The 17274-nt window shown below is 36.8% G+C and overlaps 1 protein-coding gene and 1 pseudogene across 2 annotated transcripts; one reads left to right on the top strand and one right to left on the bottom strand.

Moving 5' to 3' along the window:
* Positions 1–759: 759 nt before the first annotated feature.
* LOC132545301 (cholecystokinin receptor type A-like) lies at positions 760–6577 on the bottom strand. 2 transcript variants are annotated; one of them, XM_060208978.1, is made up of 3 exons: positions 6466–6577; positions 3769–4989; positions 760–1206 (listed from the first exon to the last, which is right to left on the bottom strand). In XM_060208978.1, the coding sequence occupies exons 2-3, from the start codon at positions 4964–4966 to the stop codon at positions 1193–1195; spliced, it is 1212 nt and encodes a 403-aa protein (XP_060064961.1). In that variant the 5' UTR covers positions 4967–4989; positions 6466–6577; the 3' UTR covers positions 760–1192. The 2 variants fall into 2 exon arrangements, with proteins under 2 accessions (XP_060064961.1, XP_060064960.1); XM_060208977.1 differs by lacking the exon at positions 760–1206 and having other exon boundaries at positions 1293–4989.
* Positions 6578–11290: 4713 nt separating this feature from the next.
* LOC132545329 (uncharacterized) lies at positions 11291–15557 on the top strand (annotated as a pseudogene).
* Positions 15558–17274: the final 1717 nt, after the last annotated feature.

Genomic DNA, 17274 nt, shown 5'->3' on the forward strand with positions numbered 1-17274 from the left:
CCCAAAGGGGGTAATTACAATAGCGAAAAATTCATTGTGCAGAAATGCACAGAAATACATACTTTGTCTGTACACATTAATAGACCTTGTACTGTTTATTATGAAGGCTACCTTTATCATCACATTTTTTATTCTTAGGGTAACACCAGTACCGTCATATTTTTACACTTAGAACGAATACCCCTAATTGGGCCCCACTTTGCAGTCAATAACAAACGCATGTTGTTGATAGTGAATTCAAGCAAATAACACAACTATTTTCATTAACATTTATCAGATAACACTCTTAATAGTGTTGTTCATAACATATTCACGCGTCAAACACTGGATATTGGATTATAATCAATGACAGGCGGATACGTTATAAATTTATGGCTAACTTTAAGCTAACCAGTCAAGGAGAAGCTTCGCAAATTCAGAATCCGTATTCAGTCCAAGATCCTCCTTCATCTTTCGCCATCTATCGATCTCCTGTCGAATATAAATTCTTTCCAGTCCTCTTTTCTGGTCTGACTCCTTCCTCTTACGCTTTCTGGCACTTTCTGTAAGGTGACTTTTAGGTCCTCGTCGCTTTTTCGTATTTGCGTCCGCCATATTGCTTCTTTCTGGGATTATACGCATGCGCAGCATCAGGGTTACGAGCAGTAATGTATGAATTAGATCAAGACCGCACTGTTTACATTCTTTATTTTTTAGATATCAATAAAAATGGTTGCAATGACTATTAATTTTAGTAATTAACAGAAAGTCTTAGTTTTGTAACACGCTTTTGGAAAATATATATATCGTTTTCACGTGTTTTTAACAGTTTAGTCACTTTAAACGAACAAAAAAATAATCTAGTTCTGCGGTTTACTTTTAACTTAAGTAGTTTCAATGTTTGTCTCTTAGTAAGCGAAAAGTCGTAAGATCACTCTGCTTGTTATCGCAATATTTGAAAACATGCACCAGTATCTCACAAGCATCAATCGAAATGATCCGTATTTATAGGTTTTAAAAAAATTATGTAACAATGTGTTTTATGAAAGGTGTGATACAGCTTTTATTGGGTTTGACAGTCTTTGTCACTACCTTTCCACCTCTGGACCGCGGTTTCGAAGCCCATGTGGGAAAATCGCCAGGTACCTGCCGCAAGCTGATGGTTTTTCTGCAGGAGCTCCGTATTCCTCCATCACCCAAATTTGACATGTCCTTATATGACCTTAGCTGTAAATTGGACGTAACGTAACAATTACACAAAAATAAAACCACTTGAAAGTTGAATGAAATTAAAACAAAACCTCAACAATGAATTACTCTGGACCACGTCGTATTTAATGCATCGGCTAAGCAATATGTATAGGTCTTAACATTTCCTGGTCTCGTACATATATACAGATCACTTTGTAATGTATCTGATCATTGGTAATATATTATCACTTATTACGTTTCTTTGTAGCAAACACATTTTTTTCATAGATATAAAATTGGAAGAGGAGAGCAGTGAGAATTCGGGGAAATCTGAGAGCAAAACAAAGAATCGTGATGTATATTTCCTTGTGTGTCGTCATTATCGTTCAAACTGCGTTACATTTTACATTATGTAACACTGATACTTTTTATCTGACAATAGCAAAAGTCCAATAAAAATGCTAGAAATGCAGGTAAATTAGTGTTGTTATTGACAACCTAAGCGATAACATCAATCTTACTTGTATTAGGCCGATCAATTGCCTGACAAGTTAATCCACGTTTTTATAGCTATCATGATCTCATCGGCCCGACAATATAATCTACACTGTCCCACATTGGTCCTGACAATTTAACCTCGGTTGTCAAATCTAGCTAACTCATTCCCTGTGACAAAATAATCCTAAATAGTTTACTTGAATAACGACCTTAGTTGGCATGTCTCGGACAAATTATCCCTAGCTTTTTTACTTATTTAACTTCGTACCACAGATAAAAATAACTCTAAATGTCACACTTGTCCGATTTCGTCCTCGACTAATTAACCTGGATTCTTCATGCTTATACGATTATGCCTGCTGCTGAAAGTGTTACAATTTTCATACCTATATCATGTGACCCCTCTCCTCTGTAAAATAACCGTATTTACCATACAAAGCCGTCATTGTTCCTTATAAAATAGTCAAAGTTGTCATAATAGCTTACCAAATTCCAACGCCCGACGCCAAAATAACGTTTTGTTTTTTACTTTGCTACAGCGCTCATGTCAACAACATCAAAACGAAATGCTGCTAGTGTCCGAGTCGCTCTAAATTGTCGTAAGCAAAAAAAGCAATGTATTTCATCATATCCGAATTCCAAAGTCTGTAAAATTCCTCCTTGTCAAAACAATTATCGTTTGCGTTAGTCAGGAGATAAAAATATAAATGTTTAAAATTCAAAATAGTGACGTGTAAAAACGACTGTATAATTAACCTCGTTTCGGTCCTATTTGACAACAAACTCATAGTTTACATATCAATTACGGTAGTCGGTGACGTAGTGATAACGCATTCAACTTTCACCTAGTCGACCGGGGTTCGATTCCCGGAACAGACGTGAAAAGGTAAGGGGTCACCTGACCGACCACGTGGGTTTTCCCCGGGTACTCCGGTTTCCTCCTACAATAAGACCCCTCGCGCGCTTACATCCGGGCCAACAAGAGTGATTAGTATAAGTTAACATAACTTGTTTCGCAATTGTTGTAAAATAAATAAAGTTTATATTATAGACGGCTGGGGTTCAAATCCCCGAGCGGAAGTGAAAAAGATATGGTGGTTATCTATCCAACCATGCCAGATTTCCACGCTTCCGTCCGGGCCAGCAAGAGTGATAAATATCAGCTGATAGCTTGTGTCGCAGTTGGTTTTAATTGGAGTTTATCTCTATATATTAATTTTTAAAAACCATGTCCGTGATATTTTATACATATTTCCATCTCTGACTAGATTTTTCGCACCTATAATATCTAAAGCTAGCTACAAGTACAAATTATGCCTAACGTAAATCTCTTCAAATAGATTGAAAATCCATTTTATGTAAATTGAAACTCCGATACATTTCAAAATTGAATCACCATTACTACAATAATGCCTATAATCAAGCTGTCACTTTAAGAACGGGAAATGGGGGAAAAGAAGGAATGAAGTTTTCACAATATTTTGAAGACCAGTAACATTATTCAGTTATATATAACTTTTACCAGAAGGCGTCAGAAGGCAAAACTATTAAAACTTGTGAATCGTCCGTACTGACCTAATAAAATTGATGACACTACCCTATTTAGTGTTCAGATTGTCTGTCTGAAGTTGGTTTTGTTGTAGGCTAATGCGATTTTGTTGAAAGGTTATAAAAAGCTCAAATAATTGTACACACGAATAAAGCTTAAAATAGTTTACAAAATGTTTAACAGTTTTTAGTCTTCCACCAGTTACCTGAAAATTAATCAAAATGAGAGAATTTGCTTCTAACACATCCTTGTCAAATATCAATTGCTCTAAATTGCCTTTGAATTGTTAAACAAAATTCAAATACATGTATTAACAACATTGAATATAAAAGTTACTGACATGAACAGATATACACTTATAATATATATAATATATTGCTGGCCCTCGCCATTATGTAATCAGTTAAAACGCTTAGGATTGAAGCAGTGCTTCAACTGACAATACATCTTTTTACACTCCCGTCTGAAACGGTCGTCAAGGAAACAGTACACAAGAGGGTTAGTCACATTACTCAAGAAATACCCTCGTATGAGAATTGAACTAAGAGCACCTGTTGAAACTGAGATGTTGTTGTATGTTGCGCGACTGACACCTTGTATGATGACGAGGACGAGATGAGGAAGGTAGCCCGCGTACGATACTGCTGTTGCAACGAGAAACATAAAAGTGATCTGTTTACTTCTGTCAAAAATCTTCATTTTTTTCGCTGACATTTTGAAGGCAGACACTGCTGACAGAGACCTCGTCAATGATTTCCGGTTATGATCGCCATAACTTGATTCGTCCTCATGGACTTGTGCAGAGTATTCGTCCTTTTTAAGTGTGGTCGTTACCCCGCCATCCGAACTGATTGCTCCACCTCTGCATGACGATAAGCTGCTGAGACGTTGCTTTGGCGACGCCGTTTGAGACGCACGTCGAAATTTCATTTGTCGATATAGAACGCGTCCTATGAATGTATAAGTAACGACACAGACAATGAAGACAACAGTGCACAATAAAAGTAGCAAAGAAGAATAAATCTTAAAAAATGTTTTCTTATACAGCTTGGAAACAGTACAATCGGATCCGATGATCTCCGGAAAGTTGTCAACAGGTTTGGATGTTGGTCCATAGAAGATAAGAGCTGGGATGGACAAAACAATCGAAACTATGACAGTAACAAAACATGAATATTTTGCCTCCTTAGCAGAAAGTTGTCTCCCCATTGGAACACATGCTTTCCGGTAGCGTTCTACTGCTATTACTCCAAGTAGTATACCAGAACACAAATTGACGAAGTGGTTCAGGAAACGGAACACCTTACACGCGCTTACTGATGTAAATGTATAACTATGTCGGGCGTCCATGATTTCGAATGGAATACTGAAAGTGCAGGCAACGAAGTCAACGGCAGCCAACCACACTACAAACATCTTGTGGTTCGAAGTCTTATAACGAAAGTAGTAAACGAGAAACGCATGCGCATTTCCAATAGACCCGACCACACAAAGTATTGTCAGATACACCACCACAGGAATGTATTTGTCAAGAAATTTTTCCCATTCCAATTTGTGCAAATCCGGAAAATTGACAGTTTTTGTAACATTAGAAATGTCGGGAGTAATTGTAGTAAAGTCATACCATTGTGTTGCATTGCTGCTGGATGATGTAGTATCATACAGATTATCATGTGGCAACCCTTGTGACGTGATTGTTCCACCAGTACCGCTAAACGTTGAATATTCGGGTAAGGCGCCAGTCAACATCTCTTCAGAAAATCGTTGTATACCTGGAAAGAAAAAGCAGTCGAAAATGAAATGTTACAAAAACTAGTTCTTCTTGTTTCCGTTTTTTTTTCTTCACAAAATCAAAAGTTCAAAACCTTTGTTCTAATATGCCACAATTTCAATACATTAGACAACAGGTTGGAATGTTGTGGCCGAGACTCTAATTATTCTTCCTCATTCACGCGGCGGTACGCTTTAAGTTTATTTCAGTATCCAATCATAGACACGATCTCATGAGTCACTAGCAAGCATTCGCGGAAAAAAAATATTTTTACTTACTTTTTTGTTTTTTTAAAACTGACATTCAAGTTCAAGGACATCTCGTTTTCCTCAAATCAAATTATAGAAAATATGTTGGTATTTTGAGCTGTATGCGGAGGTGAGGAATATAGCGACGCAAATAACATTGATGTCAGGGGTTTTTCACCACATAGACAACTGCGTTATTTAATCACGTCAAGATTGATTTCCCCAACCTGTGTCAATTTGTAACTGGTGGGAATAAACATGGGAATAGAGATTAATGAATGATGTCATGATTATTTATAGGGATAAATTCCTTCTATCCTTAAACAAGACGAAAATCTCAGGTGACGCTGTAATCTAATACATTTACACACCTTTGCTCATTTAATTACAATTTAGAATTCCGCCTGCCTTGCTATACATTCAGAGAATATAATCAACTTTGAAGAAGGACAGTAACCTCATTTTTCTATCTCGCCCGATCTGTCTAGCACCCGCCTCTAGGCGTAGGTGGCACCTACAACCACCGTGCATTTCAACGAAAACGTAGGCTATAGCGTTGTTATAATTTCACCCCCCCCCTCTCTCTCTCTCCCTCTCTCTTCTTCCCCGTCCCTTTCCTTCTCTCTCTCCCTCACCCTTACTTCCCCACTCTCTTTCTAGAAACAGTCATTTGTTGTTGATTTGAATTACGTATTGTCATGATTGTATTATGTACATTGTATTTATTTGTTTGTATTTTGGAGAGGCGTTTTATAAGTTGAAATAACTTGTGCCCAATCCGTTTAAAACTTTGTTGAATAAAAAATGTTTAAAATAAACTAAAAATAATTTCAACGAAAATGCGACCCCGCACTCTTGAGAGGTAAAAAATGTGCGGCCTTTATGCGGCACTACCCAAACGTTGTTTAAAAGTGAAGAGGTTGTTGGGTAGTTTGAGAATCCCACGGGATACGCCGTGTATTGAAGTATTGAATAATTTTCAGAGTAATTGATATGATAAAAAATATATTACCTATAACGGGACGGGCTAAGATCCTTTATCATCCTAAACTCGACTAACGCCTCGATTGGGATTCGCTCAGTTACTAGTAACATATGTTATAAAACTTTTGCGTTAAGTTGTACATTTATTTGCTAATGACGTAACCTTGAAAGTTACCACTTTGATTAATTATCTCCAGTTTTTAAATGCGCAAGTAAAATTGTAGTAATGAATAAAATCCACTTGCCTTACAGTCTTTTTTGGTGCGCAGGCTGTTATAATATGTCGGTATTCACCAAGAACACAAAGGTAAACATCAAACCAAAAAACGTCTCAAAAACAGTATCAATGCTTCACTGAATCCATGTCGTACAGCCTCCGTGGAAGTGTCCAACAAAACAGCTGTACATGGTTATTTACAATATCACTTGGACAGGCTAATAAGTTGAGTGGGTCACATAGTCCAGAAAATGCGTTTAACTGACTCCGAAGGTCGTATCGTGCTCCGAACTTAACCTAAGTGGCACTTATACGATTCAGTAATCCCACATCATATGATGATGATAATTAGGACTAGGGATGAATGCTAGGTGACGTTTACAACAACCACTGTCATTCTCCGGAAGAAGGTACTCTCAAGTCAACTCAAGACAATGGAGGTCCCGTTAACATGGATTGGAGGGCAGTAGGGATGACAATAATTCGTTTTCGAGACCTTAGAAAACAATAATATAATTGTTGAAATGATTGAGAGCGTATTGATTCTCCGTTGGAAACTGTTACATAATAATTCCAAGTATGATGCATTGCGATCATCTTTATAAAGAATAAATATGAGCGTAGTCGGTTTTGTTTTACCTTGAAATAACTAAGAAGAGTGAAATGGAATAGCTAGGACAGTATAATGGAGTAACTAGGACAGTATAATGTAATAACTAGGACAGTATATTGGAATAACTAGGACAGTATAATGAAATAACTAAGGAGAGTAAAATGGAATAACTAGGACAGTATATTGGAATAACTAGGACAGTATAATGAAATAACTAGGACAGTACAATGGAATAACTAGGACAGTATAATGGAATAACTAGGACAGTATAATGTAATAACTAAGGAAAGTGAAATGGAATAACTAGGACAGTGAAATGGAATAACTAGGACAGTATAATGAAATAACTAGTACAGTATAACGGAATAACTAGGACAGTTTAATGAAATAACTAGGACAGTTTAATGAAATAACTAGGACAGTGAAATGGAATAACTAGGACAGTATAATGGAATAACTAGGACAGTATAATGTAATAACTAAGGAGAGTGAAATGGAATAACTAGGACAGTATATTGGAATAACTAGGTCAGTATAATGTAATAACTAAGGAGAGTGAAATGGAATAACTGGGACAGTATATTGGAATAACTAGGACAGTATAATGTAATAACTAAGGAGAGTGAAATGGAATAACTAGGACAGTATAATGGAATAATAGCGGAGAGTGAAATGGAATAACTAGGGCAGTATAATGAAATAACTAGGACAGTATAATGGAATAACTAGGACAGTATAATGAAATAACTAAGGAGAGTGAAATGGAATAACTAGGACAGTATATTGGAATAACTAGGACAGTATAATGGAATAATAACTAGGACAGTAAATGGAATAACTAGGACAGTATAATGGAATAACTAGGACAGTATATTGGAATAACTAGGACAGTATAATGTAATAACTAAGGAGAGTGAAATGGAATAACTAGGACAGTATAATGAAATAACTAGGACAGTATATTGGAATAACTAGGACAGTATAATGGATTAACTAGGACAGTATAATGAGAGTGAAATGGAATAACTAGGACAGTATAATGAAATAACTAGGAGTACTAAGTGGAATAATGGAATAACTAGAGGACAGTGGAATAATGGAATAACTAGGACAGTATAATGGAATAACTAGGACAGGACAGTATAATGAAATAATAGGACAGTTTAATGGAATAACTAGGACAGTATAATGGAATAACTAGGACAGTATAATGGAATAACTAGGACAGTGAAATGGAATAACTAGGACAGTATAATGGAATAATAACTAGGACAGTATAATGGAATAACTAGGACAGTATAATGTAATAACTAGGGAGAGTGAAATGGAATAACTAGGACAGTATAATGGAATAACTAGGACAGTATAATGGAATAACTAGGACAGTATATTGGAATAACTAGGACAGTATAATGAAATAACTAAGGAGAGTGAAATGGAATAACTAGGACAGTATATTGGAATAACTAGGACAGTATAATGGAATAACTAGGACAGTATAATGAAATAATTGGAATAACTAGGACAGTATATTGGAATAACTAGGACAGTATAATGTAATAACTAGGAGAGACAGTATAATGGAATAACTAGGACAGTATAATGTAATAACTAGTAATGGAATAACTAGGACAGTATAATGTGAAATGGAATAACTAGGAAGTATAATGGAATAACTAGGACAGTATAATGTAATAACTAAGGAGAGTGAAATGGAATAACTAGGACAGTATAATGAAATAACTAGGACAGTATATTGGAATAACTAGGACAGTATAATGGATTAACTAGGACAGTATATTGGAATAACTGGAATAACTAGGACAGTATAATGGAATAACTAGGACAGTATAATGGAATAACTAGGACAGTGATAATGGAATAACTAGGACAGTAAATGGAATAAAGGACAATAACTAGGACAGTATATTAACTAATAATAATGTAATAAAGGAGAGGAGAGTGATAATGGAATAACTAGGACAGTATAATGAAATAACTAGGACAGTGTAATGGAATAACTAGGACAGTATAATGGAATAACTAGGACAGTATAATGTAATAACTAGGACAGTATATTGGAATAACTAGGACAGTATAATGAAATAACTAGGACAGTGTAATGGAATAACTAGGACAGTATAATGGAATAACTAGGACAGTATAATGTAATAACTAGGACAGTATAATGAAATAACTAAGGAGAGAGATAATGGAATAACTAGGACAGTGGAATAATGGAATAACTAGGACAGTATAATGAAATAACTAGGAAGGAGAGAGGAAATGGAATAACTAGGACAGTATAATGAAATAACTAGGACAGTATAATGAAATAACTAGGACAGTATAATGGAATAACTAGGACAGTATAATGAAATAACTAAGGAGAGTGAAATGGAATAACTAGGACAGTATATTGGAATAACTAGGACAGTATAATGGAATAACTAGGACAGTATATTGGAATAACTAGGACAGTATAATGGAATAATAGCGGAGAGTGAAATGGAATAACTAGGACAGTATAATGAAATAACTAGGACAGTATAATGAAATAACTAGGACAGTATAATGGAATAACTAGGACAGTATAATGGAATAACTAGGACAGTATATTGGAATAACTAGGACAGTATAATGAAATGCCCAAGGAGAGAGAAATGGGACAACTAGGACAGTATAATGGAATAACTAGGACAGTATATTGGAATAACTAGGACAGTATAATAACTAGGACAGTATAATGTAATAACTAAGGAGAGTGAAATGGAATAACTAGGACAGTATAATGGAATAACTAGGACAGTATAATGTAATAACTAGGACAGTATATTGGAATAACTAGGGCAGTATATTGGAATAACTAGGACAATATAATGGAATAACTAGGACAGTATATTGGAATAACTAGGACAGTATAATGGAATAGCTAGGACAGTATCATGGAATAACTAGGAGTTAGAAAAATAGAATTACCAAGAAGAGTGTTATGCATTAACAGATTAGAGTGTGTAGGAATAACCACGGAGAATGTAATTAATTAACAAAGAAGAGTGTAATAGAATAACCAAGTGGAATGTTATATGATAACCACGGAGAGTGCAATTGTGAATAGCCCGTTGTAGTTTCACACCAGTTCGTCAGGCATTTTAGTACGATTTCGCCCTCCTTTTATCTATATTTCACATGTTTTTGAACAGTGACCACCATTTTTATAATTAAATAGATACCATATGTATATGAGCGAGCATAATATCAAAATTTCTAGTTCTGCATTGTATCATCTTACCTCAGTGTTTCTGTCTTTGTTATGCCTTGACACAGAGAGGCCGATCACTAGATGTTCAGTTGTATATGTAATACCAATATCATTCCTACAAAACTATAAAATGATAATTTAAACTGATTTGTTCTGTGACATAAGGACACAAGTATTGATAATTAACATATAGTGAAATACTATCAGCAAACAAACTGCGTTATTTGATTACTTATATATCGATTTTTGTCAAATTGCAACATTGCTTTCATTCGACAAGTATTCCATATACATTGTATAGAATTAATGGCTACCAGCCACTGTTGTTGATCTCTACATTTTTACAACTACAAGGTTCAAAGCATGTCAAATTGAGTGCCAATAGGACAAGTCTCCTTTGCCCATCTATTTCATGCATCTTTAAAATAGATATATGCGATTACCTTATAAATTGCCAAATATACCGGTGACATATCTATAAGCAAACACTTTTGCATGAAGTTATCTACAATAAATGTGAAACCGCAACACGTGATGTGTAAGGATGTATTATAAGGCTCGGGCGCTCCAGGAGGAAGTAGAGACAATGCTTGCCAAGGGCGTGGTTGAGGAGGTTCCTATGTCTGGGTCTATGGGATGTGTGCAACTTCAGTAGATCTGAAGGATGCCTACTTCCATATCCCCATGCAAGAAGACGGCACAGAAGTTCCTCCGCTTCACGTGCAACGGCAAGGTCTTCCATCTTTGGAGAAGTTCGAGAAGGTCAGGGCTTTGACCTTCATCGCTTGGTCGCATGTCAAGTTGCCTTGGTTCCTAAGTTTTCTGGGGTATCTCAACTCCCTGGCAGATGCGGTCCCCCTAGGGAGGCTTTACATCAGCCCTCTCAAGATGTTCCTCCTGTCCACCTGGGTTCCGTCATCCAGGAAGTGGGAGGCCTGGATTCCTCTTACCCAGTCGGTTTAGGGAGTTCGCTCGCTGATGGATCATTCAGGAGAACGTTCTCCGCGGGGTGCCTCTGAACAAGAATGTCCCCTCTATGATCCTGTTAACGGACGTGCCTATGACAGGAGCTTATGGGGAGCTTATCTCGACGGCCAATGCCGCTCGGAGGAGTGGTCCGGGGAACAGCTCTCTACAGTTGTCGCGTGTCTGGAGAGACAAGGGGGCACCAGGTCTCACGTCCTGTGCGCTTTCGCCATTCACATTCTTCTTCTCTGTTAGGAGATTCAGTTGACTGTCACGGTCAAGCATTTTCCTGGCATGCTGAACGTGTTGGTGGACACTCTCTCCATGCGCTGCCAGCCGGTGTTGACGGAATGACAGCTGTGTCCCTTGATTTTCAAAGGAATTTGTCAGGTGTGTGACAGACCTCTTATAGACCTGTTTGCCACTTCCTCTGGATTCCGTCTGTTTCTGTCCATCAAGGGAGTCATATTTCCAGCCTTCTGGCGGGACATGGATACCTTCGCAGATTTTTATCTCCTACACGGGGAGGTCCCTTTCAACCCTCTGGCACGAGGACGAATTCGCATACTAAAGTTATGGTAATTATTACTGAAATGAAATTGAGGCTTTTTCATGTAAAACTAATTTTCATAAGGTGATACTTACCATGATTTTATGGAGACCCACCCTATTCTCTCCACTTTGTATTCTGCCTGGCTGCCCCTCAATGGTGCTCCATAAAGGTTGTGAGGAAGGGAGATCACTCTTTGTCTCTGCTGTGATGGCTCATGGATCGTAGGGAGGGTGGGATTTTTTAATCTTTTGTTATTGGGATACAAAGATGGGTGTAGGTACCGTATTTGCTTACTAAAGTTATGGTAAGTATTACCTCATGAAAATTGAAAACCTTAAATTCACTTACGTGTCGTATGTGCAATGTCAGAGGTGTCGTCTTAATATTTTTTTCTCGTTACTGTTTTTCTTTCTAATCAGATATCTATAAAAAAAGATTTTACTCCGCCGTAAAGGTATTCAGCATATTCCTTCCAAAACTGAAGGTCTTCAAGAAACTTTGAGGGATTAATACTGATATAGCCTTTAGAAGTGTAAACAGAATAACTTCCTTTTTTTCTGATTTGGAAAGATGTCCGCCATTTTGCTGGCCCTTGCTTTATCAAAACGTTTTCACCTTTAACGTCTTTTATATTCAGCAAAATGAACCTCTGATTGGTCGAAATTCAGTTAATGTCCGATTTTGGTGGACATTTGTGTGCGGGTGTAGTATGACTTTTGAAATACGATAGTGATTGGAAAAAAATATAGGCTCAGGGGGTTAGTCCCTGCCAGTGTCATGTTTTTCTCAGGTTCCTAAAAGTGAACGTCGTTCTGTTCCGCAGGCATACCTTCCCTATTTTGAAATAATAAGAGTCATTCAGGACTGAAGGTGTACTTTTAATGGAAACGGGTTCCGTTAAAATTAATACTTGTTTCACCTTTCACACTGCCTTACGTTTTGGCCTGTAGTTGTGCTTTCGCGCCTGTTCTGTCCCCTGGCATTGAAGGTATTGATGTTCTGCTGGAGGCCTTCGATGTTATAGCAATCTTCGAAACAAAGGCATTCAACACTCGTACTTACACCAGGAGGCAGTCCATATATGACCATAGCGGTTGATAAGACGTTAAGCAACATAATCGAAACCAAACTGCTTTCGGTATATGCAGAGGTGTTTATACGATTACATATACGATCCCCAGCGGTTATCGTATCAACCGGAAGTTAGGCCATCTTCACTATTCATCCATGCAGGACAGCGGATTCATCGATACTATCAGGTAAGTATAACACGATTTTACCCGTGATAAAGGAAAAAGGTTGGCAATGACTTTTATGGTTGCTTATCAAGAGACAATTTTCTCAAATCGATCGATGTCCTGCACTATGGATCGTAGTGTATTACGTACTTAATGTTTTCGATAAATTTGCACAAATGACCATGACAATTATACGTGTGTATATAATTTTATTTTGGACTGCTCGACCCAAAGTGTTTCACCAGTCGGTAATGTAAGGCGGAATGGAATATTAGCTTGGTATGTATGCCAGTTTCAAATCTATATCGACCATTTGGTTGTCATTTTACAGTGACATATACAGTGTATTGCCAGTCACACGAAGTCTTTTATATCATTTTTGAAGACTGGTAAATTGGAAGAGAGAATATATGTCCTGAAACATTTCACAGTAGTTTGTAAGGTAGTTGACCTCAAGCCGAGGGTAAAAAGCCTTTGCCTTCAATTAGGGATACAGCAGGCGGGGTTGATTTAGGCAGCCTGGATAACGTCTAACATGAGCATGCCTTGTTTGTGACAGCTCATTCCACCAGGTCAGGGATAGTCCCAAGGTCAAAGAGATTCAACAGAAGTAACATTCTGAGCAAGACAAAGAAAGACTGTTTCGTTTAGATAATATATCATGCTTATGTACCAGATACTGGAACTGCCTCTTGTTCTGCCTGAAGTACACTTATACCTTAGTGAATTAATTCATGTGGGTAGCAGGTGAGGGAGTTCCACCTAATCTCAATGTTACTGTGCTGTGTAATGTTCTGGTCCCGTATCACATGCATTAATTTTATATTACAAAAATGCAAGAAGGATGATTGCAGGATGCTGGATGTATTCCAAAATGGGAACCTGAAAGTGGTTTTTATTCTATTGCTATGAAGGTCAGGGAAAAACCAACATGGGTTACATTGGAGGGTGGAACTCTCTTCCCTGATACCCGTCAATATTCTCAGTTGAATGCAGAATTTCATGTTTATAAGTTCCCTTAAAGGGACCCGTTGGGATTTATGACCGCTCAACTTCTTTTTAACCTGTCTAACGGGGAAGATATTTTGCAAGGATATGATGAGGAGAGTAGCAAAAATATTAAAAGATGGTTAATGAATGGTGTAGATATATTTGTACTCCGGATACTGTAAAGGTCATGCCGAATTTATTGTGAGAGCTGTATAACAGAATAGAGAGTGGCTCCGTCAATCTTCTGTGTAAGTTAGGAGAAGTATTACCAAAAGCTATCATGCCTTTACATGTTGAACCAACTTAACCCAGATTGTGTCATGATGAACGTTATCTCAACCTGTAGATCAAAGTTTAACCCTTTAAACTAGAAATTCTAAAATATATTTATAGGATGATTGATGAAATACCTATACTATCTTCCTAGATGAAAAATCTGGTAATGACCACATTCTACTTTTTAAAAGATCTTGTGAGTTTTTTTGGCATCAAGTTTGACGATTACACCATGATATACCACAGTCTTCCTTTTGGATGGAAAGACTCTCCCTACCAAGCGGTCGGAATGTCGGTAAAGATAATTTTCGGAAGAAAGAAATCCTTAACTCACAAAACATTAATGACGGATTCTGGGTGTCGACGTAAAAGGGAGGAAACTCGTATATAGAAGCAAGGAAGATTGTGTACATACTAGTGCAAGTACTGACCAGGTTAGGGTATACTCTTGCACTTAGTAAATGCTTCTATGAATCAAGAACAGTGAAATGGTTTCTTGGCTTCTTCATAACCTCGATCAGCCCGCCTTACCTCTTACCAGAGGCCAAGAAGACAAAATATTATCAACCTCTTCCAGAGGTTAATCTTAGAACCCTGAAGAGGCTTTGTGGCAAATACATATTTCAGTTTCCCTCGAGAGCTGCAGAAGAGTTCCAGTATTGTGCCCATGTCGAAATGAAAGTAAACATTGGCATTTCTTGGACAACTGGTACAGTTTGGTGAAATGGAGACCAGAATACAACACCGTCATCGAAATATCCACTGACATAGACTCAGAAGTAGAGGTAGATTAGAGGGTGACCATGGGTGATCATAAAAATGTGGACTAATTCATAAAAAAGGAAGCAGATGATGTAGTATAAACATTAGTGTCACTTGTTCAACAATCTGACAATTCAAGAGTGGCAATATGGCAAAAAAGGTGATGGCAGAGACTATAGTCTGACATCATAAAAGCCATATTCTATCATACATCCACATTCAACATCGACTTACCTTTAAGCATTAATGAGGTAGAAAATCCATCACGAACAACGTTATTGGGAGACAGCAGGCTGACTGATGAGGTATGGGGAAAATTTCAATTCAAAGACGAACCGCACAAAATTGACTTCATTGCCTTGTACTCAAACACCACGAAAACAAAGGAAGGTACTTTGAGACATTTTACTCTATGGCCAACCCAAGGTCATCTGGTGTTAATATCTTTTTGAGAATTTGAGATCAAAAGGAAATCCTTTTGTTTGCTCTTGCATTTCTCCTGCTCTGCTTATTGAGATAATTAAGTGTTTCTGCTACTATAGCTATCCCAGAGACACTAACCATGATGATGGTCACAGCTAAAACATTTATCTGTAGGCAATATACTGTTAGGAGTCCCAGGTATTTCGTCAGACAGGGGTTTTGTACCAGATACCAAAGGTTTCGAATTACCAGTGTTTAAAGTAAGACGGTTACCAATATGTAGTTAATTGTGTTTAATCCCATGGGTTATTTCAGTGAGATGAAAATAAGGAAAGTTAGAACAGATGTCTTCAAAATGATTTCTGATTTTTATTACAGAAATATGGTTGCTCTTGTATTCAGTTCATATCTAATCTGAGACTTCAGTTCTAAACTTATTATTGAACTTATATTGATGCTGGAAGACGATAGCCGCTGAGGATTGGTGTAGATTCGAGTTCGATACATGCTTAAGACATACTACGCACACTAAAAATTAAATTCACAGAACCTCTCGACAATGTGTGTCTGGAATAATTCAGAAGTAGTTAAATTTTGCTGCTAAAAATGGCCAAACAGCAAAATAAAGAAATTTTGCGATCAAGATGCTGACAGGAAATGTTTATTTGTTTAAATATATTCTGTTGTTAATGGAATTATTTGTCATGTTTATTTTGTTGTTATTGGTCATTCATATGAATACTAGAATTGTGGTTGTACTGTCTGGTAAAGAAAATGTAATTTTGATTTCAGAATATTCTATTGATATAAACAATCAGTAGGGTAAGATAGCAGGCTTGAGCCTGTATACGTCTTCTCCCAAGACAACATGGTGGTCAGACATAAACATAATACACCATAGACATACATACATAAATATATATACAGATTGGGCAGCCATGTAAAACATAGTTTAGTTCACAGTGGTTATGATTATGGTTGTTTAGGGTTTGTAATAGACTTTGTCTAGGATTAATATATCTAGGGCATTCAACAAAGAAATGTTGAGCTGTTTCAGTTGGGGTACCAGCCTGCGGAATTAGCTGACAGAGAATGATATATAATTTTCTTAGTTCGCCTTCTCTAACAATGATGTTATTCTTACAAGCTGGATGATTTGTTTTTTTTCCAAAGTGCCTTACAGAGTGAATATTAGTTTTGTAATTACTTAATTTATTAAATTCAGATATCATGTTTGGAAAGATACTATCCATTTAACTTACAGTTCGACAAATAAGTTTATTAAAAATTCTGTTTTTTTCGAAGTTGATTCCTTGACTCTTCAAAATTGTTTAAACATGTTGGATAATATCAAATAAATATTCAGATTTGTTTGTTTAAGATTTTGTACATTAAGATCATTTTGTTCTTTTTCCTTCTGTAATCCAAGGACATCAATCCAGCTCTGATCAAAGTTTTTTCAAGTAAGGTACCTCTGCGTAACCTTGCAGCCTCAAGATTTATATCTTCTAATTGAGTTTTAGCCTAGACTGGACAGTTATCCCAGACAACATCAGCATACTCTAAAATTGAATTTACTTGATATAAGATATATATAGTATTGAAAGGGACTCTCTGTCTGACTGATTTTTTTAGAGGTCTCAGAATATTTTTTATTTGCTTGTTGATACATAAAATCCATGTGTTTATTTGCTGAATACTAAAACTAGATGCTTGAGGACGGAAGAGGCTGTGACTAGTTGATTGTTGAAATA

Source organism: Ylistrum balloti, unplaced genomic scaffold (genome assembly GCF_031769215.1).
Source record: "Ylistrum balloti isolate Yb309-2 unplaced genomic scaffold, AGI_CSIRO_Ybal_v1 Utg369840, whole genome shotgun sequence".
In the NCBI taxonomy this organism is placed as follows: domain Eukaryota; kingdom Metazoa; phylum Mollusca; class Bivalvia; order Pectinida; family Pectinidae; genus Ylistrum; species Ylistrum balloti.

Excerpts from the sequence above, each read along its gene's own strand:
- LOC132545301 (XM_060208977.1), bottom strand. The coding sequence starts at position 4,966 with ATGTTGACTGGCGCCTTACCCGAATATTCAACGTTTAGCGGTACTGGT.